This window comes from Athalia rosae, chromosome 2 (assembly GCF_917208135.1).
Source record: "Athalia rosae chromosome 2, iyAthRosa1.1, whole genome shotgun sequence".
In the NCBI taxonomy this organism is placed as follows: Eukaryota; Metazoa; Arthropoda; class Insecta; order Hymenoptera; family Athaliidae; genus Athalia; species Athalia rosae.
The window spans coordinates 22,854,206-22,879,915 of record NC_064027.1 but is presented as its reverse complement, the minus strand read 5'-3'; the positions used below and the strand labels follow the sequence as shown (position 1 = coordinate 22,879,915).

The 25,710-nt window shown below is 39.4% G+C and overlaps 2 protein-coding genes across 2 annotated transcripts; both read right to left on the bottom strand.

The window, feature by feature from the left end:
• Positions 1-15: 15 nt before the first annotated feature.
• Positions 16-17,803, bottom strand: LOC105689319. The gene is made up of 10 exons (XM_012406235.2): positions 17,301-17,803; positions 16,083-16,282; positions 7,014-7,134; positions 6,743-6,908; positions 1,881-2,074; positions 1,640-1,809; positions 1,373-1,555; positions 1,221-1,299; positions 961-1,139; positions 16-863 (listed from the first exon to the last, which is right to left on the bottom strand). The coding sequence occupies exons 2-10, from the start codon at positions 16,277-16,279 to the stop codon at positions 671-673; spliced, it is 1,482 nt and encodes a 493-aa protein (XP_012261658.1). The 5' UTR covers positions 16,280-16,282; positions 17,301-17,803; the 3' UTR covers positions 16-670.
• On the bottom strand, positions 3,625-4,410 carry LOC105689318 (probable small nuclear ribonucleoprotein E). Its single transcript, XM_012406234.3, has one exon. The coding sequence runs from the start codon at positions 4,303-4,305 to the stop codon at positions 4,021-4,023; it is 285 nt and encodes a 94-aa protein (XP_012261657.1). The 5' UTR covers positions 4,306-4,410; the 3' UTR covers positions 3,625-4,020.
• Positions 17,804-25,710: the final 7,907 nt, after the last annotated feature.

Sequence of the window (25,710 nt, the reverse complement as noted above, 5' to 3'; positions counted from 1 at the left end):
AAAACTGTTTTTTTTTTCTCTTCTGGTTGAATTTTTAATGGCCGAAGCGGTGCATCTTCGGACCAATTAATTAGAAACAACTATTATGAACGCGTGTACTGCGCACAAGCAGAATAATTATAATTTAACTTTTGATTCGGTTCTCACGTAGGATCTATATTGATTTACTTCCATTTATTTTCAAGTTTAGGATACAGGATACGTAGACAGCTGATGATGGGATGGCGATGCAATTACTGTTATTACGGCCGGGAATAAGCCATTTATTTATTTGAAGGTAAGAAAATAGGTGATACAATCGAATATTTACAACGTTGAAGATATATTGGCAAATTTCTAAACTATTTTTAAACTTAATTAGCTAAATTATTCGATGAAAAATAGATTGCAAGTATCAATGAAACTCGTTTCAGAATCGTGCAAATCATCTTACTTTTACAATGGAAACAGAGGGTGATGTTATTCTGTTATGTAGATACCTATCGAGGAACTTCGCAAACTTCGCTGCGTACTTGAGAGCGGTCAACGATAACAACAACTCCGGTTCAGTCGCTGCGTAAACACCGGGCAAAGCGGTAGTCAGATTTGTCGACGGTGAGTTCGGGAACGTAGTACCGACCCAGGGTTAGACTATACCACGTTCTTTAATACGGAGCGGGAAAACTGATGGTTATTTAACGCTAACGTGATTCGGTGTAAAGACTTCGTAATCCAAAACTGAAAAGTGATAATCGCCCATTAATACGCTACTCGATGCGTGCTCGCCGTCATAACTGTGAGGTAAATTGCTGTAGCTATCAGTGTTGGTGTTACAGTTACTGGCGATGAGAAGGTCTGCACCGGCACCAAATATAGGACCGATCCTAGTGGAACGAAAATGGAATTGTTAATTTCGGTGAGTTACTTTCATCAATATGATTTCGATATACGAAATATTCGCACAATTACCAATATACTTACTCTGGATGATAGCAAATTGCGAACGGTTTTTTTACTATGTCGTATTTTGTTGGCGGAACATCTTGGCTGTTCGTTAGAGTAAATATGAAGGCTTTTTCTGATGAGGTATAATGACCTTTAGCGCTGGTTTTACCCCACGGTACGTCGCTGTAACCACCACAAATCTCACCGCGACTACCCTGAAATTATAAATATGCGTTTAAGCGATATTTTTTTATATACTTACACAATTTACAAAAAAAATGGAATAAAAGTCTTACTAGAGCTATTACGTAAGTGGGGGAAACGCCGTCACAATGTCGATGGAAAGCAGCCGCTGAGTAGCCATGACTCGATGCCCTGTAAAAATGATTGATAAATCCGAAAAACCTATACCAATGTTATTCATTCATTGTCGAATGTTATTACAAACCTGTAGATGAGTCTCCAGGTTTGCTTAGACAGTCCGTACCACTGATTCAAAAGTCGTTGAAAGCCTATTTTGTCACGTGCCAAAATTTGAGATCCAGGAAATAGAACCACGCTTACTCTCGGCTGTAACCTTTTATCCGAACAAATTTCAGAATACTTATTCGGCAACGCTGCGAATCTATACCTGCATAAGTCAATGTAAATTTAAACACAGAGGGTTCGGTGATTCTAGAGATCATAGACTACTTTCAAATATGTATATTTGCACCTCTCCAAAGAGAGTTCCATTGGAACTGCTCCTGTTGGTTCGACTTCTTCAGCGAATACTTGGCTGTCTATTAGCAACAAACGAACGTGATTAATCACACCAGATAAATGCTGACAAACTCGCGCTCGTTCTTCTTCGGTCCAGTGTTGAGTTGGTTGTGTTACGCCTGCCTAAAGTATCCAATTTTAGCTCAAAAAATTCTGGAAAATGATTGAATCGGAAAATTCAAGTCTACAAATACCTGGTACTTTGCCCAGTTTAAAACCGCCCTCCAGACATCTTCTTCCTCTAGTCCGAGGTAGTCGGAGGAAATCAATTTTACCAATGCATCTTTTGGCAATGTACAAAATGAAGTAGTTTTGACTGTTTCAACTGCATTTTCACCAATAAAAGCAAAGCAACGATCTATAAACGACGAACAAGCTCCTTTTCCACCTGTAGAAAATGCCAGGTATTATTATTATCATTGACTGCTGAAAATTGAGGAATATCAGGAGCCTAACACTGAAGTAAATTTGGACCCTCGATATAAATCATTTGGAAAAAATGTTTGCCATCGATTGCCCTTTGTTGGCCACTGTTCGCCATATCGTCATCTACGTTTGCTAATGATCGCCATATCTTCATCCTCGTTGGCCCCTTTCAACTTCGATAGTTATCAGTTTTCGACAATTAGGGAGGGCCGACTGCGCCAACTTGGCCCCTCAACATTAGGGGGCCCTTAAGAGGGTTGTTTTCGAATTTCGATGCTCCTAGGAGTTTAAACGCTTCCAAATGAATTGAAAGAAATTTCGTGAAAATCTGAGCTTTCAATATAAACTTCGAGATAGTTCGCATTGCCACCGAAATTTCTTATGGAAATAACATGTTTAACATGAGAATAACATGTTTGTTCCTTTGAAATTTTATAAGTCGTTTACGAATGTATATAGAAAATTATGGAAATACATATTTTAATAGACAATTTGAGTTTCTGATGGAAATAACATGAGAATAACATGTTTGTTTCTTTGAAATTTTATAAGTCGTTTACGAATATACATAGAGAATTATGGAAATACATATTTCAATAGGCATTTTGGGTTTCTAATGGAAATAACATGAGAATAACATGTTTGTTTCTTTGAAATTTTATAAGTCGTTTACGAATATACATAGAGAATTATGGAAATACATATTTCAATAGGCATTTTGGGTTTCTAATGGAAATAACATGAGAATAACATGTTTGTTTCTTTGAAATTTTATAAGTCGTTTACAAATATACATAGAGAATTATGGAAATACATATTTCAATAGGCATTTTGGGTTTCTAATGGAAATAACATGAGAATAACATGTTTGTTTCTTTGAAATTTTATGAGTAGTTGACGAATATATAGAAAATTATGGAAATCCATATTTTAATAGACAATTTGACGCTTGGCAAAAGAAGCTTTTACTATAAAATTTGAAAGAACCACACATGTTATTCTCATGTTATTTCCATTAGAAACCCAAATTGCCTATTAAAAAATGTATTTCTATAATTCTCTACGTATATTCGTCAACGACTTATGAAAATTTCAAAGAAACAAACATGTTATTCTCATGTTAAACATGTTATTTCGATAAGAAATTTCGGTGGCAATGCGGACTATCTTTAAGTTGATATAGAAAGCTCAGATTTTCACGAAATTTGTTTCAATTCATTTGGAAGGGTTTAAACTCCTAGGAGTATCGAAATTCGAGAACAACCCTGTTAACGGCCACTCTAACGTTGAGAGGCCAAATTGGCGAAGTCGGGGGCCCCCCTGCCCCCAATTTTCGAAAACGGATAACTATCGAAGTTAAAAAGGATAAACGAAGATGAAGATATGGCAAACATTGGCAAACGAAGATAAAGATACGGCAAACATTTTTCTTAAATGATTTATAATGGGGGGCCAAGTTCACTTGGGTAAGCCTAACTAATGTTGGGAACAAAATAAAAATTCAAACAAAAATAGAGTTTGTACTGTTTTTTAATATTTGCAACGAGAAAATATAGTTGCAGCAACGTGAATCACAAACCAAACGTCATATCTTATGAATTCTAATGTTACAAGTACAGTTATCCATCTACTGGAATATAAAAGTGTTCATAGTTCCATTATCATTCACACATTGCGATACATCTTGCCGTTTGTGTTCACATTTATAAAGAAAACTCGATGCTCAAACGCTTCCTAAGCGATCACAAATTCTAAACCAGACTGTAGGTCCATGCTTTTGTTGCTATCGTCCGCTGTGATCCGGTTTTTTAATTCTTGATAGTCACATTTGTTGTTAAAAGTACTCTTCGTTAATCTTTACATCATGTTTTCTTGTTCTCTTTCCTCCACAGACTGTTGCTTCTTAGGTTAATTTGCCCCTGGATTCGTGTTCTGGATGAGCGTGATATTGTCTCCTTTGAGCATGATCCTTCCCAGTTGTTTTCTGTTTTTCGTTTTGACGTGATACTCCTCAGCGTCGTCGAGGACCAGATTCATATACTCGTCAAAACCGACAATGTGACCCTCAATTCTTAGGTTAATGTTCTCAAAGAGCCAAACTTGCACCCTCGATCTATTCTGAAGGTACCGAAATATAAGGTTTATGGGCTGCACCATCACCTTCTGTACTTTAGGTGGTCCTTTGTACGACATTTTGAATAATTCTTGGTAGAAAATTCACTTTATTTCACGATTAAACGTTATAAACGTTGACAACACGTTTGTTGCGCCAAAGTGTCCAACCGTAGTGAACAGACGCCGGAAGATGGCTGACAGAACGAAGGCAGCGCTTTTTCCTTGTCGATGGAACAGTTTGAAAGTTGTGCGAAGAAATGTAGAATTCTATTTGTCCGGCTGCCGCTGCAAAAGTATCGCAGCGGGAAAAAGTTTAAAAGATAGTTTCTACCGACACAAGTGCAGTTAACAATCTTGTGTATCTTCAACCGATAAGTTGTTAATATCGATCGAAATACGACAAGAGGGTTTATACTCTTGAAAAAGCAGACAATAAAATCCGCGAAACTTTCAGCCCCTAAGCGATTACACCCCCGCCTTAACGGATGCCAAAAGCGGTGAGCTGTGTTCACACCGAATTACGCGACCTATGACACTTTTAAAACACAGAGCTTTGTTGCGTACCCATGCGTGGATTTCGCATCGTTTGGTAAAACGGCTTCACGAATTTCTCTCTCGCGAAAGGGAATGAACAGTGGGCGGAATTGTGTCTGCACGATCAAACGAGCGATCATATTTAACTTCCAACGACGCTACGCGATACCATATACACGCACGAATAAGACCTCATCGATTCTCACTTACAAACCACCTGCACTTACACTTTCAAATATCGGACCCTGCGAAATATGTTTTACGGGTATGTCTCGCCCCCCCTACGCGTATGAGTGTACACCGAAATTAAAATAATGAAGATTGATGGTGCTTTGAGAATGTCACCTTTTCAGGCTTCCCCCATAAGCCGCTTATACACGTCGCCTAATTTTTTTCATTCTACAATCTTTTTGCTTCCTCTGCCCACCAGCTGGAGGTGCGGTAAAAAGGATCAATTTTTGAAAAAAAAATATCATACATCAATCAACGTTTGCATCAACCTCCTGCACATGAATAGATTTCAGTGTAGTCAAAAGTTCTGCGCCGTAACCAATGATGCGTTAAAAAAAAGGTGTAGCTATCTTTCGTAGTAACACGCCCTTATCTTATATTTGAGGGTAATACGAGGAAGCCCTTAGTTCTGCATCATGTATACGATTAGAATAAGCCGTTATCATCGTTAATCCTGCATCTTTTAATATTCTTGGCAATCAAATCTTCTTCAGAATAATTTTTTTTCTTTCGCTTTCCTTTTATCTTTTCATTTGCACCCCTTTTCTTATTTCATTAAAAATATTTCCTTAATAATTTTTGTGCCACGGTTTTATCTGCGTATATAATATCACTGTAATTTCTGCTTCGATGATATTTAAATCCAGGCGCACTGTAGCCGCTTTTCGTCGACGTTACATAGTACATTACATGGTATGTGTACCTACGTATATCTATTACATTGCCCTTTGCGTATATAGAGACTCTATAATGCCTGTTGCTAATTATCCCCAGGTATTTGCTATCTGTTGGATAAATGGGTTTTAAAAAAACCTGGAACCCCGTGAAATTAGGTTAGAGCTTGCCGTAACCGAAAGCCATTAACCCAAGGTATTTTCCGTTCGTTTTTCCCTCGTTTTTGTTTGATTTTATTTTTTGAATTTTTGTAAAGGGCGGATCGTCGCCAACCGCAAACTCGAGCTTTTTTCGGTGGAAGTAGGGGGGAGGGGTGGTTGCAAAAGGTGAAAGGTGAAAGGCGAAAAGTCAAAGGGAAGAGCGAAAGAGGAAGAGAGATAGAGAGAGAGAGAGAGAGAGATTGAGAGTGAGAAGGGCCAAAATGTTGTTTGGGTGGTTGAGCCCAGCTAAAATGCGGAGAATCGGAGCTTTCTCCTTCTCTCTTTTTCTCCTCCTTTCCCGCAACGTTCGCGTCGTTCTGGTAACAAATGGGAACCCCGTGATGCGTCCGCTTTGTCAAAGGGGAAATTTAGAAAAGCTTCCTCAACGGAACGGAAAGGAATCTGAAACGTGTCCGCGGCCGCTTTTGTCTGACTCCGACACTTCAGCCCAACCCCACACCCCATCGCAAACGATCTACGTACACATCAACCCCGTCACGGAATTAAAGGCCAAATGGAGATTTGCTATGTATACGAAGTTGTGTTCTTTTTTCTTTTATCTGCTTATTATCAAAAATGTGTGCATAATATTGTCAGAGCTCACCGGATCTTGTGAATTTTTTTGCCAGCTTTTAGCTTGTTTTCTATTTTTTCTTTCGTTTGATTTGTTTTTTTTTTCTTTCCAAAGATAGAGAATGGGGTTGGAAATAAATTACAGATATTTGTCCAACAAAAAAAATTTTGTTGAGCTTAGGATTTCTCAGGCTGAAATTAATGAGAACACTTTTTAGAAAAGTCTTTGTTAATTTCGGTCTTCATGGTATTCCGTGCAGTTGGGAAAAAGATAAATTTTGTATGGCTCTATTTAAACTCACCTGGTACCCGATCCTGCGCGTCTAGGGCTGCGGTCAAAAGGGCGCATGCATTACCAGGGCTTAGAGTAGCTGAAACGTGTTCCTCGCAACTTCGCCAAAGCTCTTCGACGCCCAATTCTTGCGCGAGACCCAACATCTCAAATATTCCACTGTCCTGGAGCATGATCTGAAATTTGAACAATCGATGTTCAAATGACAAAAAAAAAAAAAAAACGAACACAGACTACGGCAGTGAATCGTTCAATCTGGAACTTTCTGTACATTAATATACCTTTCCTGTGTAAACGTAATTGACAAATTGGCGGAAAGTTTCGGGATGTGCGTGTGGCATTCTAACGGGTGTCGGATTTCCTGGACTTCCCATTCTTTTTGTGGTGGTGAAATTTTTGCATCTGAAACAAATCAAAACAACCACGTGACAACCGATTTGGACGACGTGATGAAAATATTTATGCACGCAGAGAAAAAGGAAGTGAATATTATTTTGAGTGCGTGGTACAGCGAAATTAGGGCAATAAAGATGTTCAAACTGATTTGACATGAGAAACAAAAAAAAACAAAAACAAATGTAGCTTTTGTAGTTCGTAATTCTTGTAACGAGAGGAACATATTCACGCGTTTCAATAGATGCGTGTACGCGTGTATATTTTACAATAACCCAACCTCGGTTCTTAGAGGAGCCCATTACCTAACGATCTCTCCCTTATTCTTGAAGCACGGTATATGCATCGCAGCGCGGCGCGCGGCGTGACAACTGACGTACGCCCTTATCCTTGAAATTAACACCGATGATAGGGACGTGACGACACCCCGCCGCATTTTGCACCACTTATCTTAGCTTAAGTACATGCAGCCTGCACACGTATGCATTTACGTGTGTGTACAGGGGCTTGACGCGATCTATGCATGCGGTGGGTGCTCACATTGCAGCAAGAAAAAAAATAAAAAAAATAAAAAAAATAAATAAAATACATGTACGCACATACGAGGATGCGTAGGGTTACCGATGTAAGGACATTACACGTGACTTCTCGTTACAAAAGATGAGCGCATGTAATTGACTTCGTCAGAAAGCGCGGTTCTGTATACCGTGCGCTGTAGTATATAGGCTCAGATACATGTCATACGTACACGCGATATAATTTCGGGAATGATTCGAGTTAGATGAGGTGAATTCACATTCGTGTACACATCCGTGGTATCGTAATAGGTGATAAAGGATGTAGAAAATCAACTTGTATCGGATGAAAAGAAAAATGAACAGAAGAATCGCCGGATAAATCCTTTCATCTCTCGATATATAGTCCGGATTGAACTGCACGCGATGCGATTCGCTGCTGCAACATTCCCTCGGCTGGATATAGCTGGATATATACGTGTCCATGCAATGTGCCCATAGTTACATAGAAATATACGTTAGGTACCAGCAGCAGTCAACGGGCGATCGATTTTGGTCAAGAACCAATAACGCCGCCAATAAACTCTCATATAATGTATATATATATATTGCACGTATGTATATAACTATAGGGATACATAAGTTTGTTGGGCGTTTGGTACGTACACATACGTACGTACGTAGCCACCGCATTCGTTCCTCCGTCTGTTTGTTGGTCCGGGGAAGCAATATCCGGTTCTCCATATGCCGTATGTATATGTATACGCAAAAATATACGTATACACGTAGACGCAGGTATATTTGTAAAAAGGGGGATGGGAGGGGGGGGGGGGGAGGAGGAGGAGGTACTATGCGAATTAGAACTCTGCACATACGTGTTGCAAATATATATGCAGAATGGACGATTTTAACTTGCTGCGCTGTAAATGTACAATGAAACGAATATATATGCACATCAAATAGTCGCGCTAACTATTTCAATGTTCTCAATTGGAAAACCTCACGCCGTGAACCAGAAGACCGTAGCCGACACAATAAAGTATGGAAAATACCGCCGTAGTAGAGAGTTAATCAAAGTTTAAATTGAACATGTTTCGAAAATTTGTTTTCTGAGGTCGTTTCATTTTTTGACGGACCACCTTCGGATATTTTAAATCCCGCAATTCCACACGTTTTCAAATCGCGGCACAACGGCCCACGAGCGGAAAAAGTGCGGGTCACGCCCTCCTGTTTTTCATCCCCCGATGGAATATTATCGTCGTGTTAAAAAGTGCGGTGCAACGGTGTGTGAGCTCTTTGCGGAACGGTCTAAAAATACATTTACAACGATACACCTGAATGTACTTTTGACTTAGAAATTCTAAACCTAGTATGCGCGTGTTCATTATATTTGAATAAATCGTAGGGGTGTAGGTATAGGTGTTAACGCACAAGGTATGTATAGTTTATATAAACGGGTGTGGCGTGTACGTGAACATGAGTATGTACCCTATACACATTGGGCGGGCGCGCGCGCGGGCTTCGGGTTCAAAGCGGGTCTTCTGCTCTTCCATTTGCGTTTCCCTTTTCCCTTTTCCCTTCTATACCTTCTACTTTTCACCTTCCGCCGCGTACCCTCTAACCCTAAGCCTCCCCTCGCTCACCGCGTCTTCCGACTCTTCGACCCTTAGCCCCATGCGCTACATGACCTCGAGGACGCCTGGAGTTCGCTGTTTGCACCCTTTGACACATTTCTTTCAATATAACGCTTGTGCGCGATGCCTTTGTATGTGCAATATATATTATGCAGTTCCTCCTCGTTCTTTGCTCAACTTTGTATATATAGTGTGACGTGTACGGCAATATTCACGGACGTATAAATACACATACATTTGTGAATCTTTTTCATCTGGGGTCACGAAATCTCGTATGAGAAAAATTGCAGCGTATCAAATTTGATGAAAATGAAATATGAGATGATGGAAAAAAAAAACGAATTCTTTCAGATCAATCCAACGGATTTTCAAATTAAAACTTCGTCTGATCGGAGGTCGAGTTATTATCAATATCGAGAGCTTAAGCATCGCCATGTTCGCAAATTTTTTTTATACGTTTGAAAGGGTTTCAGATAGAATAGTGATTAAAATTAAAAAATCCCCTCTACATAAAACTCACCCTGCTATAATACAGTGTAGGTATAAAGTAGCTGTAAATGATGTCGTACTCGTTGGAACAACCGAGTTCCGCGACATTTATTTCTCGCCAAAAATAAAACACGTTCCCATATAAAGTACATATACTGTAACCCTGGCGCACCCGTTTGCCTCGCGTCGTCACGTTTTTCTTACTTACGTTTTATATACGTATTAAATGTTTTTTATGTTTCCCGTACGAACTTATCGTCTGAGCTTCGCTATGAGCCGCCGGAACATTCGTTTATCAAACTTATATTTTCATATAAAAATAAATATAAAAAGTTTCGTGTGCCGTAATATCGTACAGTACTGCAGCACAGAAAATAAAAGGGCGTACTCGTCGTATCAAATGATCTGAAACATATGAATACATATGTTAAGCAAACTGAACCATTCGAAAGCGGTTGGTACGTAGAGGAAAAGGGGAGAGAATTCATAGAATTGACTCGAAACCCCGTGGATTTTGGGCGAAATTTATCGAAACATATTTTCTCATATAATGGGCCGTGCGAGCGATGAATGAAAAATTCGATCCAATTGATAATTACCCCAACAGATGCGCTTCGATATCTTTTTCGTGCGAAAATTGCACTTGAAATCTTTGCGAGAATTAGATGAACTTGACTCTATCTTCAAAACTCTGACAATATCGATTTCATACTATCACGAATATCACACCTGATTTATTTCGGAAAATACGACTTCGATCGAGTCTTGAGTCTTATGAAACTTTTAGGGTTCGAAGGGAAATGTAAAAAAAAAATTGTTTCCCTCCAACATAAAAAATGACGGTGTTAGGACGACCAACCTGTGTTTTCTAAATAGAAACCTGACTTTTTTTCGCCTAGAAAATTCATCAAATCAAACCGTACAACTTTTGTTGAAAAAATTATTCCATTCAAGTTTATAATTTTTAGGTGAGAACAATTTTTGGTGCGTGCGTGCGCTTAGAACACTCACATGGATTAGATGAGGTGGCGTGTGCCTGCCGCAGAGACCTTATATAAATATATGTATACGTATATAAACCTATGTACCTGTGGACAGCTAGGCGAAAATTACTCATCCATCCGGTTAAAAGGGTGAAATTAAGGGTGGCGTGTTCGCGACTCGCTGGTCGTATCGCCGTGAACACGTCGCGAAACAAACTGCGGCATACATCATACGTACACATATAGAGTGGATATAATGCACGTATACTTTTGCGACGTCGATGTCCACCCCCTATTATACAGTTATACAAATAACGACCATCCATTTTCTATCAATCTGCTACGTGAGCGTCGCGCCCGATCAAATTTCAAAAACCGCCACAAATTCGTTATAAATGATCCGACCTATAGCTACCTGTCCTCTACGGTTATCAGACCCACAACTATACATACATACTCTGCACGTATCTTCAATTTTTGCTTCTACGACCAATCAGGTTCGTTCAGATTTTTCTGTTTTTTTTTTCTCTCACATTTTATTCGATTTTATCTATTTTTTTTTTTAAAGCTTTTTCTCCTCGAGTATTGCTGCAGAGCTTGCGCGCGGCTCAACACGAAGATTGTGGATGCAAAAAAAAAGTCGATAAATAAAACTCTCGAAATAATGATTTCTGTAAATCGATCAGAGCTACACGCTGTACAGAAATTATTGTTATAACGAAGATTGAATTTGTTTGACTTTTTTTTTTTTTCTTCCACTATTCCGCACCCCGCATATTTAATACAATCTCACGCGTCGAACGCGCGATCACGACGACTGTATGTACACGCATCTCTGCGTGTGATCTGCAGCAGCCGCTGCTGCAACGTTAATGCGCTCCGCGAATCGATTCAGCTGCAATCAAGAGAAGAATTTCCAATATATCGTATAATGACTCTGGGTCAAATTTAATGACGGTCTCCGATCCACCCTATGATGCGGTAAATCCAACGCTATATGTATATGCATAGCAATTGCTGTTTCATAAAGGCAAGAGAAAAACTTGGGGAAAAATTTTGAAAAAAAACTAAACTAAAGAAACACCCTATCGAAAAGAAACTGAGAAAAAAATTGATGGAAATATTCTTCGAATGATAATAAAAAATAATACTAAAAAACAAAATGACAAATAAATTTTACTGCTGTAAAAAGCAAATATATTTGTGGCCTCAACGCGGTCTCCCGTTCAAAGATAAAAAAAAAAAAAAAAAAATGATGTATGAATGTCATGTGCAGGCTAGAGTTATTTATACAGAGTGAAAAAAAAATTAAACAAAATACGTGTATGCAGAAATGATAAATACGTGAAGAGAACGGTGACGGACAGATAAACGTCCATAAAATGAAGGTAGATGCATAAATTGAAATAAAAAAATAAGAATAATCAGTATAATAATAATGAGAAGATGACAGTCGCGTAGATAGTAGATATACAATAATGAGACGGAAGTAGAACGAAAGAAAGGTGAAGAGAGAGGGAGAAAAATAACTGCAAAATGAAATGGAAAAAATTGAAGAATCTCGGAAGAATCATCTCTCTAATCACGCGCGAACTACAACGCTCCGCCGGTGCCGGTGCTGTTGTGTTGTAGTTCGAGACCTGCAGCGTTGCAGCTAACGTCGGATTTTATATAACTACGCGAGAGGTAAATCAAAGAAAACCAAAAATTACCGGGTAGCTAAAACGAGATGGAGGGAGAAATAAAAAGATAGAAAGAGACGGGGATAGAGGCGAGCGAATAAGGAGAATAAAGTATAAAAAGAAGAGAGAAACGAAAAAAAAAAAGAAAAAAAAAAAACGATAGAGAGAAAAAGTAGGAAGTAGAAATGCTGCTGCAGTTGCTGAAGCTGTGGAACTGTGCGGCAGCGGTACAGCGCGACGCTGAGAACTCGAACGAGGTTTGCGGGGGTGAATTTTCCACTTGCATATAACTGAGGAGAAGGCTGCAGGGTTTCTCTCGGCAAGGGTTGAATGCTGTGCCTAGTGGTGGTAGTGGTAGTGGTAGTGGTAGTAGTAGTAGTGGTCGTCGTCGTCGTCGTCGTCGTCGTCGTCGTCGTCGTTGCTCTCGTCGTCGACGCTGTCGTTGTAGGCGAAGCCCGCGGCAAAAGCTTCGTCATAACTAACGACCGAGGCAAGTGACTTTAACTTTCACACGGGCTCGCCTGTACAGTTTGTACGATATACAAATATGTACGCTGTGATCTAACGAAAGAATAAAATTCATATCAAACAATTACAAGAATAGGGGAACGATATTTTTATATTCGTGATATAAAAATCGGTGTCTGTTATACGACGAGGGATTTCATTCGATTATTATAGCGTATAGGTATATTACGTCTGCACCGTGAGCCGCGCGGACTATAATTTATTGACATTTGCCGCGCGCATCACCACGGTCTGCAATGCGGTGTACATGTACAACACAATAGTACCTAGCAGGTATAATAATGATAAAAAAAAAAAAATAAATAATGATAAAGTGGTATAGTAATAACGATGATAATAATACTATAGCGCACGGCTGTCAACCGCAGAGAACTGATTTTCCGAAATACGTATATTATGTTATATACGTCGAATATAACAGGAGAAATCTGAATCGAAACGACGACCCTTCAACCTCTCGTGGTATATAATAACGGCTGAGGGTCTCTGCAAATTTTTCTGTTATCAAAAGCTATGTATAACTATATGTACAACTATATACGTATACATATATATATATGAAAGTACATATTATATACAATTCGTATATATAGATATTTTTATCTGGAAAGGGAGAGTTACGCCGCTGATTGACTTATTGTCAACCCGCAATAGCTTTTCAACGTCAAAAATTCGACACTGCCCCTACATAGAAACGCGCGAGAGCGCGGAAAAATGTTCTTTTATAGAACTGCAGCAATATGTTGTAGAGGTAAAGAGGAAAAAAAAAACGTAGAGAAAAAATAAAGCGTCTCGGGTCAATACGGGCGCGGTGTTGGCCCCTGGACGTTTTCGAATTCAGTTGAAACTTTTTTCCATTCTTCCGTTAATGCAAATAACGAATGACGAGGATCGAGCACGTACCTGTACATATAGTGTATACTTCTATGGAATGATCAAAATGGAAAACTGAATTCTACAGAATTATCCGAAAAACGTCAACGAATCAAAATCACTACAGCTGTTCTGGAAGTATTAGAAATTTCGCGTACCGCGCGACATGAGTTGCCTGTGCTAATAACTAGATACCTATATGATTTTCATCTACATATAGACGTATTGAACTCTATGGGCGCAAGATTTGCGGCTGAATTCGTACATCACGAGACGATGCATAATTATTATTGTGGGGCTGTTTTTATTCATTTTCTCTCATTCTAAAGATTGTTGGAACAGCTTTATGGCCGCAGACCTTCGAAAAAGGCGCGTCACTGAAAAGTAGGGTGAAAGTATACCGGCTGAAAGCTGTGTTATATCTGCTATAAATGTACAGACTTATAAAAGAGTGCTTCAAAGTCTGGGAAAATTTTCTCCGCTGGCACAAATTATAATCTATAATTGCTTCTTTCCAGGCGAACAATTCGATTTTAATTAAAATCCGTCAAGTTGGAATTACCAGTTTTGTCATTTATCTTTCTCCTTTTTTTTTTTTTTTTTCTTCTTTCCTTTTTCTTTACGTTCTCTCTTTCATCAATTACGATCGTCTTGTACGCGAAGGGCTCTTCGGATAATGAATTTATGTCATTGTCGAGAAGACAAAAAAAAAAAAAAAACATGCACATGCACATGCACTTGCAGGTACGAAGCAGCTTTTTTTTTTTCTACTCGTGAAACTCTACGTGCACGTTATCTGCAGGCAGCAATTTTAGTATTGTTGGAAAACCGCAGCTACACCATATCCATGTTGTACAACAGCAGGGATGAAATCGTTACAAGTAAAAATAATAAGAAAAAGAGAGAGAGGAAAAAGATATTGCAGATACGAAGAAACCGGTGAAAGATTTTCCACTGAATAGGGATTAATATCATCCGGGATGCATGAAATTTTACGCTCGTATAAATAATGCGATGATTCGAGCTGAGCTGTCCATGCGATATTCATACTATACTCGAAGTAATTGCGATTGATGGGTTCATCGAATAATTCAATGAATTCGTTGATTATAATTAATCTATCGACTGCGCTGCGATATGTTGTAACATTTTAACGCGATTCAATCCACCGAACAGTTGTTCGAGGTGGTTAGAATATATATAAGTAATACGCGAGTTTGTTTCAATTCATTTCTTATTCATACCTTATGAAAAAGCAGACGACAGAGAAATTTACAGTGCAAATAAAATCTGAGAAAAAAAAAAAAACCGGTAAAAAACCAAGACAGGTGTACGGCATATTTTTACAATGAAAATTTCAAAGAAGAATTGCTGCACCGTGTAGATTCCGCGTGCAGATACGTATCGCAGATTCAACGCGGACGGGTGTAGAGATAGACGGTGTACACGCATACGTGTACGTGTTGCAGCTGTATGAAATTGCGGTTATTTACACCCTTGCTGCCGCCACCTCAATCATCGACGTCGCAACACGAGGATTTTTTTAATCCCCCGAGAGGGTTATTCTCACTCATTGCCTGTATACCAGAGAGTTCCAGATATCGCACCGTCGTGTCGTTTTAATTTTCATCCAGGCAAGCAACATTTTTTAATGCAAATTATTTTTAATAATTATTAATCACCACTGCACCAGATAAAAAGTCTGTATACGTACACGTTGCACGATACATGCGCGTGTGTGTGTGTGTGTGTGGGTGGGTGGGTGTGTAAATATGTACGTATACCACGTATCGAGTATGTGCGCACTTGTGCAGTTTGCGTTATTACCCGATGGGAATTATCGATAAATCGTTCATTTTAATGCACATATTATATATTTTATCATATCGAGAAGGCACGAAACTATCTATGGGAATATCGGATATTCGAATAATTATTAACACGTTCGTTCCTTGGAGAACGTATTATGTATATTCGAATGACGAATAATGATAATTAAAGCTATTTAATTAAATCCAAAATGTCTAAATACGTATATTTTCTGCCTTCTATTCCAACGCGAATCACACCACTGGAATAATTGTTCGTTGATTACGGAATAATATCTAGAAAAATTTCTAGTCGAACGAAATGATATCCGCAATTCTTCTAGAATTTCGAAAGATTCTCTGCAAAAATCGAGATATTTCGTGCGCCCTATTTATCAACCCAAGTGAATAATTATAATCATCAGTTAGAATCTCATATGTTAACCTGGCCTGAAGTATGATCCTGTGTGCGTAAACTGGGGTGTCTTCTCTCCCCAGTAAAAATACAATATCCGCTGATTCCGTGTCTTCCGATAATCGTGCCAAATCTTCAAGGAGTCTCGGTACACCCGCGAGTCCCGCTTCTCCCGAAACTCCCGCTGCTCCCGCAGCCGCTCCAACGGCTATGGTTCTGGTTCCCATTCCCTGAATAAAAAAGAATAATAATTGTTACGTTTTCAGAATAAGTAAAGAGATACACTAATACGTTATGCTTGAAGCATTATGTTATATTCGTCATTGATTAAATGTGTACGGTTATGCAATTAGCTTCCTTTCGAATTTCAATCAATCCTTCAGATTCATAATAAGGTATTATACGGGGGTCTTACGTATCGATCATTAATTTAAATTTATCCTCAAACAAGTTCATCATACTCGGAAGATCTTAATTATTTTTTTACTCTCGAACGATCGGCCTTCGATTCCTTACGACAAATCGTGAATTTCCTCTTTTGTTATTTTCAATTCTCATTACCGAACGACAATAATAATTGCTCGAAGAAGAAGAAGAAGAAGAAGAAGAAGAAGAAGAAGAAAAAAGAAAAAGAAAAGGAAAGAAAAGAAACGTGAACGCCGTGGATCAATTCGTCGTTGATTTCTTCGACGAATATTGTAATCGTGAAACGATAGCCTATATACATAACGAACGAATGAATGATTGAACGAAGGGACGTGCAGTTTGACCGATGACAATTGGTATATGACATTATCCGCTCGTGATTGTTGGCTTCGGAACTGCAAGCAGCAGGAGCGCAGCAGCTGCGGTGAAACGAAAAATGAAATACCAATTAAAACGCAATCAGTGCTAATTGCGTAATTAATATTTGATTAGCGACAGGGATATGGAGAGACCAAACTACAGTCGAGATGTCGCTGATAAAATCCTATACCTATACGTATATATGTGTACTCACAATCAGGTGCAGATCGTATTTCAATTAGTCCGTTTTTGTGTGGAATAGTTTTATTTTCTTTCTTTCTTTTGTCAAGTTAGCGTCATGCGCGTATACGTAGCTGTCGATTGTTCTATGAAATTGACCTCCTCTCTAATAGCTAAATTGTAACTACTAAAAATTAATGACTACAGTTGAATCCGGTAATTCGATTACGTTTTCTCCTATTTTTCTTTTATCATTCATCTACGTAATTATTCAAGTCTCACCTAGTATACGATATGGAATTTTTGATTCTCTAACCGACTCCCCGGCTTATCGTCAAATTACGAACGTAACGAGCACATGAAGATCGTCGTTAATAATTTTATCACGTCAACCAGATCTTGAGGCAAATGTATCCGTTTCCACGTTAACAATACGGAAGAAATTCTTTCCCGACACTACACGTGTGTTTACGCTTTACACGCTCACTATATACATATATTATGAGCACGGTAACTCGCGATGTTATTTATTATTGGATCTGGCATCGGAATTCCGTAATTCAGCCGGCGATTTATTCGATAGATCGAGATCGATTTTTTTCTGATTCGGAACCGGATAATTCAGTGCAAAGTTTTGGATCCACCGCGTTACTTTTGCACTTAGTTATCGTGGTTTAAAATATTTGAAAAATAACGTGGATAGTCTACTATGGATTCAACATGCCGTCCTCTGGTTTCTGAGGTCAAGCCTTACGTTGTACTCGTCGGAGAGTTCGACTAGTGGCAAGGAAAGGACCGGAGAATAAGGAGAGTGCTCCTCCTCTCGGGAGGGTCACTCAACGACGTTGCCACGTCCTCAATCCCTGGAGGAAAGGATAGAAATTTATAGCAAAGGTATTTCGACCAAGTATGAAATATAACGTATCTACGAACAGGTAGAAAATTTGGAAATGATCCAGGCCCGCGTGCCTATCGCTTCTGTGATGAGGGAATGCCATTCCGTTTTTTCTTTCTTAGTTATACTTGAATTCGCTTGGAATTCGGCAATAATTTGGTAAGATTCAAACCCAAGGGATACAATTCGCCTGTCAGTCTCACCCAAATTACTCTGAGCGAGTTATCGATTTTGAAATCGTCTTTCTAAAGTAAATCATTTTTTAATGATTTTTATTCTGACGTGAGAATATATTTTGGTCCTTCGAGCCTCTTCCCTCCCAATCAGTATCGCGCCTGGTTATGTGCCCAGATTCCTTACGTCGATCGAGGACCAATCTTTCTCGATCGGTAAAACACGTCGCCACAAGACTATCGCGATCTATGGATCGTCGATCGATGCATCTACTTTGGACCGGTTACCGATGGATGGTACAAAGCAAACTCCTCGTGATCTTTGGAGTAAGAGAGACCGATCGTTTCATTCGTCGAATCTCTTGGAAACCGACGGAGCGTGAGAAATTTCTTATATCATTTGTATTTCTTTAATTATTACGAAGCGAAGCAATCAATTACCAAAAATAAGGATACGACTTTACTTTCGATAATAGTCGTTCCAACAATCGAAGGCGATGTATATCTCGGGAACCAGCCCTACTTACGGGCTTCCTTTCGAGTCTGAAAAATCTCAATTGACGGGGGTCAATTGTTATTATACATCGTACACATTTCAATTCGGAGACGTATGTGCCTCGGAGAGATATTGTCTTTTCCCCTTCGCATCATCTTTTTTATTCTTACCAGTTTCAGAGCCCCGTTCGGATGCGGTCGTACGTACATATAATCTTCGTTTCTTCAAGTTTTCCAATCTAATGAGACAGATTCGATTTTTTCGCGGTTCCACGTTCTCCTTCATCCCCTCATTATTTCTTATAAGATAATGAATAAATTAGGGCAATTATTTCCTCTTTTCTTTCAACATCAAAACCTAATAAAGAATCAGAAAGAATCCGAAGGTACGCAGCTATATACAGACACCACCCAACCGATCGCACATAAATATCACTTCAGCCGATCCCTACGTCGGAAAGAAATCCACAGTTTTCCAATCCTCTTACACATATATGTGATAATAAATTTTTCCTTCTTCTCCCCAATTTGTCGACCCCGAAGGAAGTGGAAAAAAAAGAGTAAAAGATAATAGAATTCTCCGCTTGCGGAGTAGGTATACGTGATGTGAAATCGATCACCCGCGCGACCGTTCTTTATTCACATCTGTTTCCAATTTCGTGAATAAATTATTTTTTTCTCCTTCCGATTTACTTTTTATTTAAACTCTATGTATCACGTATAGGTATATGGTACAAGCGCACGACCATGCGACGCGAAATAATACATCTAGGTATGGGCTGCATCGGTAAAGACGTATTTATGAAATGAGTAACGTATTACGTGTGAATTCATATTTACAAGGTGTTCATATATATATATATAAGTATATTCATGTATACTTATGTACTTTTCACGCCTCGCTCAGTCCCGCAGACAATGCGGGACCACAAGCTCGGAAAAATACACCTGATAATTACTATTCGAGGAGAAAAGACTGCAGGGGAGGTTTATACTATGCGTTGAAAACATAATTATACCTGCAGAACTTGGTGTACATAGAGACACGTACACATGTACGTACAATTTCCGCGTATATGTACGAGGTGCGAGCTGTTGCTACTGCTGTTATATGCAGCTATGCAGGCCGCGCCGAGCTTTTTTCCTAGGTGGACATTGTACTTACTCGCGACTTCTATTTACTTCTTTTTCTTCACCCGCTGCGCTGCCCCTCCCCTCCCCCCGTATATAACGGACTGTAACCGTTGCAGGGTTTCAATTTTATTCCGCGTCTACTATTAATTATTATACCGTAACCACACTTACTTACTTCTCCACATTGTCGTACTTCTGCATTTTGACTTTTTCGATTCGCGTGAAACGAACTATAACCGAGACTGTAACGCCGAATGGAAGAATTGTTTCATGGCACCGCATTTTCGACCATTATTTCAGGCGATAATTGTACGTACCACCCATATTACAGTTATGGACTTGAAATGTTGAAATTATTATATAGAATTTTAATTCCTCTTTTTTTTTCTTTCTCTTTTTCCTTTACAGTCTAACGACAAGGCGTGAAAAAAGATCATTCTTTTGAATTTTATGAGATTTGTAGAAGAACAAAAAAACGAAAAAAAATATATCTGACAGCTAGAGTAGAACATTCGGGGATAAAAGAGATGAGAAAATGTAAAATTGTATTCATATTATAAACTCCGCCCTAGACGAATATCGAATTCGAATAGCTGGGCTGCGGATGATTTTCGATCGGTATTATATATTTTAAATGCGTAAAATTTCTCTTCGCTCGTGACGCGACTCGTACATTTCACCGCGCTTCTGATCAGGAGGGTCTGTCAAGTGACGTCATATTATTCAGATATGGAGGCAAAGTTTACGAAGATAGCTGTCGGAGAGAAGGGAATGGAAATTGCTAGGAGGTTGGGGTGCGTGGCGAAGTTAGCGGATAAAACCGTCGAGATGTATTATGCGTTACGCGGTGTATCTGCGAAGGGGTTTTACCCATTACGACGCGATATTCGTTTGTTAGTTCCGTCGAAATTCGTGTTTGATTTCCGCACGGTATAGAGGTCCGTTAGAAATGAAATACCAAAACCTTATTTATATATAACGTACTAATGGATTTTCGCCTGCGTCGGACACCTACTTCTCTTATATCTATATATTATATTTGTCGGGGTTTTCAAGAACATAAACTCGACCCCAAATTCACCAGCGTTTCTATTATTCTGAACGAACGACGTCGACGGTTCGCTTTTTCCCAAAAACACCGCACAAAACCACCCCGTACAAAACTACGGCCTATACGTCCTTCGCACCTACTAAGTTTCCGCACTGCCTCTGACAGCTCATACAATTCCGAAATGCACCTTTGTCCGGTGCGTATAACGTACATCTTCGAGTGCTTCCGTTTTTTTTTTTCTGATACTCGTGCGATGAAAATCCGAAAAGTCGAATACCTGTTGCCGTTTGGCTCGATAATAATTTTCGCCAAAATTGATACGTCATCGGGTTACGAAAAATTCACGTTTACTCAAATCGCTGGGAAACGTTAAAATATTACCGATGACGGTAGGGGGTGTGAAGGAAAGGGGGCGGGGGGGGGGGGGGGGCGTGTAAGGAGGGTGAAAATCTAGCGGATGAGAAGAAAATCTTTGGTAGAAAGCGAGCCGGGGCGACGCAGGAGTGCCGTGAAGTTAAACGAAGCGAAAACTGCTTCGAGATTGAAGCGCCGCATTTTTAACGTCAAGCCACCGCAGCCTCTCCCTCTTTTCTCCCTCTTTTCTCCCTCTTTTCTCCCGAACCCTCCAACCTCTCGAAGAAAATCCCTCGGTGAAAACTCGTCTATGTACCATACGTGTACATCTTCTACATTTCTTCGCGACTCTCCGACGAATTATCCAAAGGGAATTTTGGACATTTTGTCGTCTAAAATAATCTATCGCCTCCGAAGAAAAATGCATGCTAAATAAAATTGAGGGGAAGAAGGGTTTATTAATTACACGATAAATTTGATGACAAATCACTCGGGTAAGTCGATGGAAGATTTTATTCAATTTTCAGTAAATCGTTTGGGTTATGATTTGGGAATTTTTCAATTTTTTTCTTTCTTTTTTTCTTTTCTTCTTTTGTTCTTGGCGACGTCAGCAGCGGCAGCGGCAGCGTTGCGCTTCTCTTCGTTATATTCCGTCTGTATTTACATATAAGAAACACAGAAACAATTTTTATATATATTATACGTTACACGTCACATCAGAAGGGTGTTGCCCGGACAGCAACAATTAGCAAGGTGTGCAATTAGTAACAACGGTTATTGTTGCGAAACCTTATAGAATAAATAACAAACCGAGAGATATACGCTCATAACAGCAGCAGTCGTACAATTCGCGGGATAGATGTAAAGGTGATTTTGTGTGGATTAAATTCACGTACACGTACGTTCTTCGCATACGTGTGTACACGCCTATAATTTTCTATGGATGAAAAGATTCTTTGCTTAAGCCAATGGCACGAGTACAGTCGCGAAACTCACTCACCTGTATTTTGTTCGTTTGTTTTTTTCTTCATTCTGTTTCAACCTACCGGAGTCGTTTTGTTCTACGTATAGACTGTGTGATTCCGTTCCCGTTTCCGTCGAAACCTACGTAGGTACTAACAACATAGGGATATTACACGTACGCAACGAACACGTATATACGTACGCTTACCCACACATCTACTGAGACACGGTAGGTATCTTTATCATTTTGTGTAATTTCCCTCTATTCGTTTTTATTCACACGAAAAATAATGCCGTCTAAATGAGAGTGGTGTACCGGGGCAAGCAGGTAGGTAGGTAGGAACGGCGGCGGCGGTGGCACAGGGACCATTGAAAAAAATAATCTGAGCTTGATATATCCGAGGGAGGTACGCTGCTCGTGATACGCTATCGTTTGTATGAGGAAAAAATAAGACAAATCCGCGCAAGTATTAATATACTCCGGTGAAATTGGCATCGGAAACCGTCGCGAAATCCTCAAGTTTCTTCCAATTATACATGATAACCGTCGTTATATTCTACAATTATATCAGATGCGAATGGGCGAGATCTTTTTCATACAACGTTAACGAGTGTAAGTGAACTTACGATTTCCGACTATAATTCAAAACTGCTTTGAAAAAGTGCCAAAACGCTCATCGCTATTTCACAGTGAAACCACCCATCTTTCGTTGATCCATCGGATCTTAAGTTCTTTTTCAAGGTGTACCACTTTTGTACCGAGGCAAAATTTCGTCGAATTCGACCCGAGATCGAGATTTTTAGAGAATATTTTCACGTGCGTTTTATCAAAAATCTGGATAACAAAAAAACGAAGGAGAAAAAGTTCAACGTAAATGCATATACAATGGTAGTTTTTTTTCAACTTTCCAAGTCACGGGTGAAGTTTAGACAAAGTTGTGAAAATGTAGACTGTAGCAATTTAGCAAGGTGTTAAAACCCCCGTCGCGGACGTTTTCTATGCTGACAATAATTATCACGGAGTGATCACTTAACGGGAAAGGCTCGAGTGTGCCGTCGCCTCCCATGAATATTACATAACTATAAGCGTGTTACAAATTGATGCATTAAGATATTACATCACTTCGTGCAGCACAGTTCGCAGGCTCCCCGTACATATTATATGTATATATAACGCCGTACACATACATACATACATCCGTCCGTGTACGTGCGTGCATTATATATAACGTTCGCTCAACGTTTAAAATATATCACACGCATCGAATAAACCATCCCTTATAGGTATACGGGACGATCTCCACCCCGTTTCCAAACGCTCACAATCACCGTCATCATCGTCACCACCGCCGCCGCCGCCGCCGCTGCTGCTGCTACGGCATAGGCATAGCGGCACCCGTGCACATCCACCACCTGCAGTGCTACTAAACTGTACGTGAATACAACAATGGGTACATTCATTGTTAAATAACCTGCACAGAATTCGTTGCGCCAGCCGTTCAATCGAGTTATAATTGCTTTAAGTATGCGCGATCAACGGTGTTGCACGTTGAAGTGACGCCCTTCGAATCACTTCGATCGACTCGAATTTTTAACGTGTAACAGTTTTTCGGCCGAGGGAGCGATTCGCGATATTTCACTCACTTTTTGGGAATTGTGAATCGAAAAAAAAAAAAAAAAATTAATTTAAAGTCACGCAGTAATTTTTGCTCTCATCGAGGTTTTGGTTGGACGAGTGATACACGATCTATTCGTAAATCTGTTGGGAGGAATTTTTTTCTATTTTGAATCCGTGTAAATCAATTGAAAAATCAGACCACTTACCGGAGCGCACCGCGGTCCGTACAGCTAATATCAGTTTGACAAGTTGTCAGGATGCCCTGCATACATGACATGTTTGTTAACGGAGATATCGCGTGTCTTACACATGTTACTCTAGTAATCTAAGTCAAATACGCAGCTGCTGCTGCTGCTGCTGCTGCTGCTGCTGCTGCTCTTCCTCTTTCTAATATAACCACTTAACGGCATCCAGAGGAGATCCTCATACCTGATTTATTACACCCGAATACAGAGATCAAATTTATCGTAGTACATCAAGTTTCAACGACGACTCGCGACGATCCATGCCGATCCTCACCCCTCCTGTCTGTTTAGAGAAAAAAAAAAATCATTCATCGGCGAGTCCATTTGTGCAAATTGTTGTAAAACTTTGCATACATAAAAACGTGAGATTTCTCGCGTTTGATTCATTTATCGGTTGATTCATTTGTTGAACCTTTTTTTCTACGATCGAAACATTGAGAGGAAATGAAAGGTGAGGATGCGGAAAGAAAATAGTTTATATACACACATGTGCTGCGCAGAGGAAATGGGATAAGAAAAAACGAAATAAATAAATAAATAAAAGGAAAATAATATCGGAAATTGAGAGCTCCTGTTGGAACCATAACGTACGTGTGTATATATATGTGTGTGTAGTGGGGTAACACGTGAATCGTTCGCTTATCTAAAACTGTCACTCAAATCACGATTGCCAGATTGAATCTTAGTCCATTTTCATCGAGTATATCGGTACACGTATGGATATACGGTAAAGATATCGAGTTATTTTATTACATATTGCTTGTGACATTGTACAAAGTTTACTCAAAAAATATCCGAGCGTATATCCGTATCTCGCGGTTCTACCCATACCTAGATACACACGAGGATGTACCAGAAATACGAGCGATATTTAACGAAATTCTATCACTTTTTTTTCTTCCAAATTGTACATTCCGAAATATTAATGTCACTTTCGTTCCGTTAGTTTGCCATTTCCAGTTCAATGATCAGATCTGTAATATCCGACATTTATTTATCCAAAGCAAATGATATTCTTGCGAAACGTCCTTCGCTACAGGTTAATTTTTTTTTTTTTTTTTCTCCAGTCTTTGACCAGAAGTAATTTTTTTCCTTTTTTTTTTTTTTTTTTTTTTTTATTTTTTTTTGCTCTTTCGCCCAGCTCTTTTGTTATTATAAAAGGACTTCAAACGCCTCGACGAAACTTGGTACAATAGTTTGAATTCATAATGTATATGCTTTTGGCTCCGGGCTTTTTTCTTTTTTTTACTCTTCTTTTTTATTTATTCTTCTCTTTTTTGAGATTTTTTTTCCTTCATATACGGCAGCAGAAACGTTCAGAGGTGCTTGCCTTTGTTCCGGCCCTACACGATTATATTTACCTGGCCCACGCCCCGACTGCGCACCCATATAAGGTTCACGCAACACATATATGTATATAAATACACATAATTTATACGAGTGTAAATATGTAAGTGAAAAGTTACACACGTACGACTCGAATGGGAGAAAAATCTCTACCGACTTGAAGTGTCCGTGGAAAATTAGCAACGATCAAAACGATCGAGATGAGGGAGACAAAAAAGCGTCGGTAACTCGGTACGATTTTTTGGTATCGCGTTTTCTTGCATATATGCATGTACGCTCGTTGCATATGTATGGCGGTATGTATATGAGGCGAAATGCGTGTATTTCCTGAGGGAGTTATAGGGATGGACAATGTGAATCTGGCGTCCCTCTAGTTAGAGCGGCAAGCGCGCGGTGAACCAATCAAATGGTTCCCGA

Bases quoted from the DNA above. Each gene is read 5' to 3' on its own strand.
- LOC105689318 (XM_012406234.3), bottom strand. From the start codon at position 4,305: ATGTCGTACAAAGGACCACCTAAAGTACAGAAGGTGATGGTGCAGCCC.
- LOC105689319 (XM_012406235.2), bottom strand. From the start codon at position 16,279: ATGGGAACCAGAACCATAGCCGTTGGAGCGGCTGCGGGAGCAGCGGGA. The intron at 1,810-1,880 runs GTATTTGTAGAC...TGGATACTTTAG, and splicing joins TAAACTGGGCAAAGTACCAG to GCAGGCGTAACACAACCAAC. The intron at 1,556-1,639 runs GTGCAAATATAC...TGACTTATGCAG, and splicing joins ATGGAACTCTCTTTGGAGAG to GTATAGATTCGCAGCGTTGC.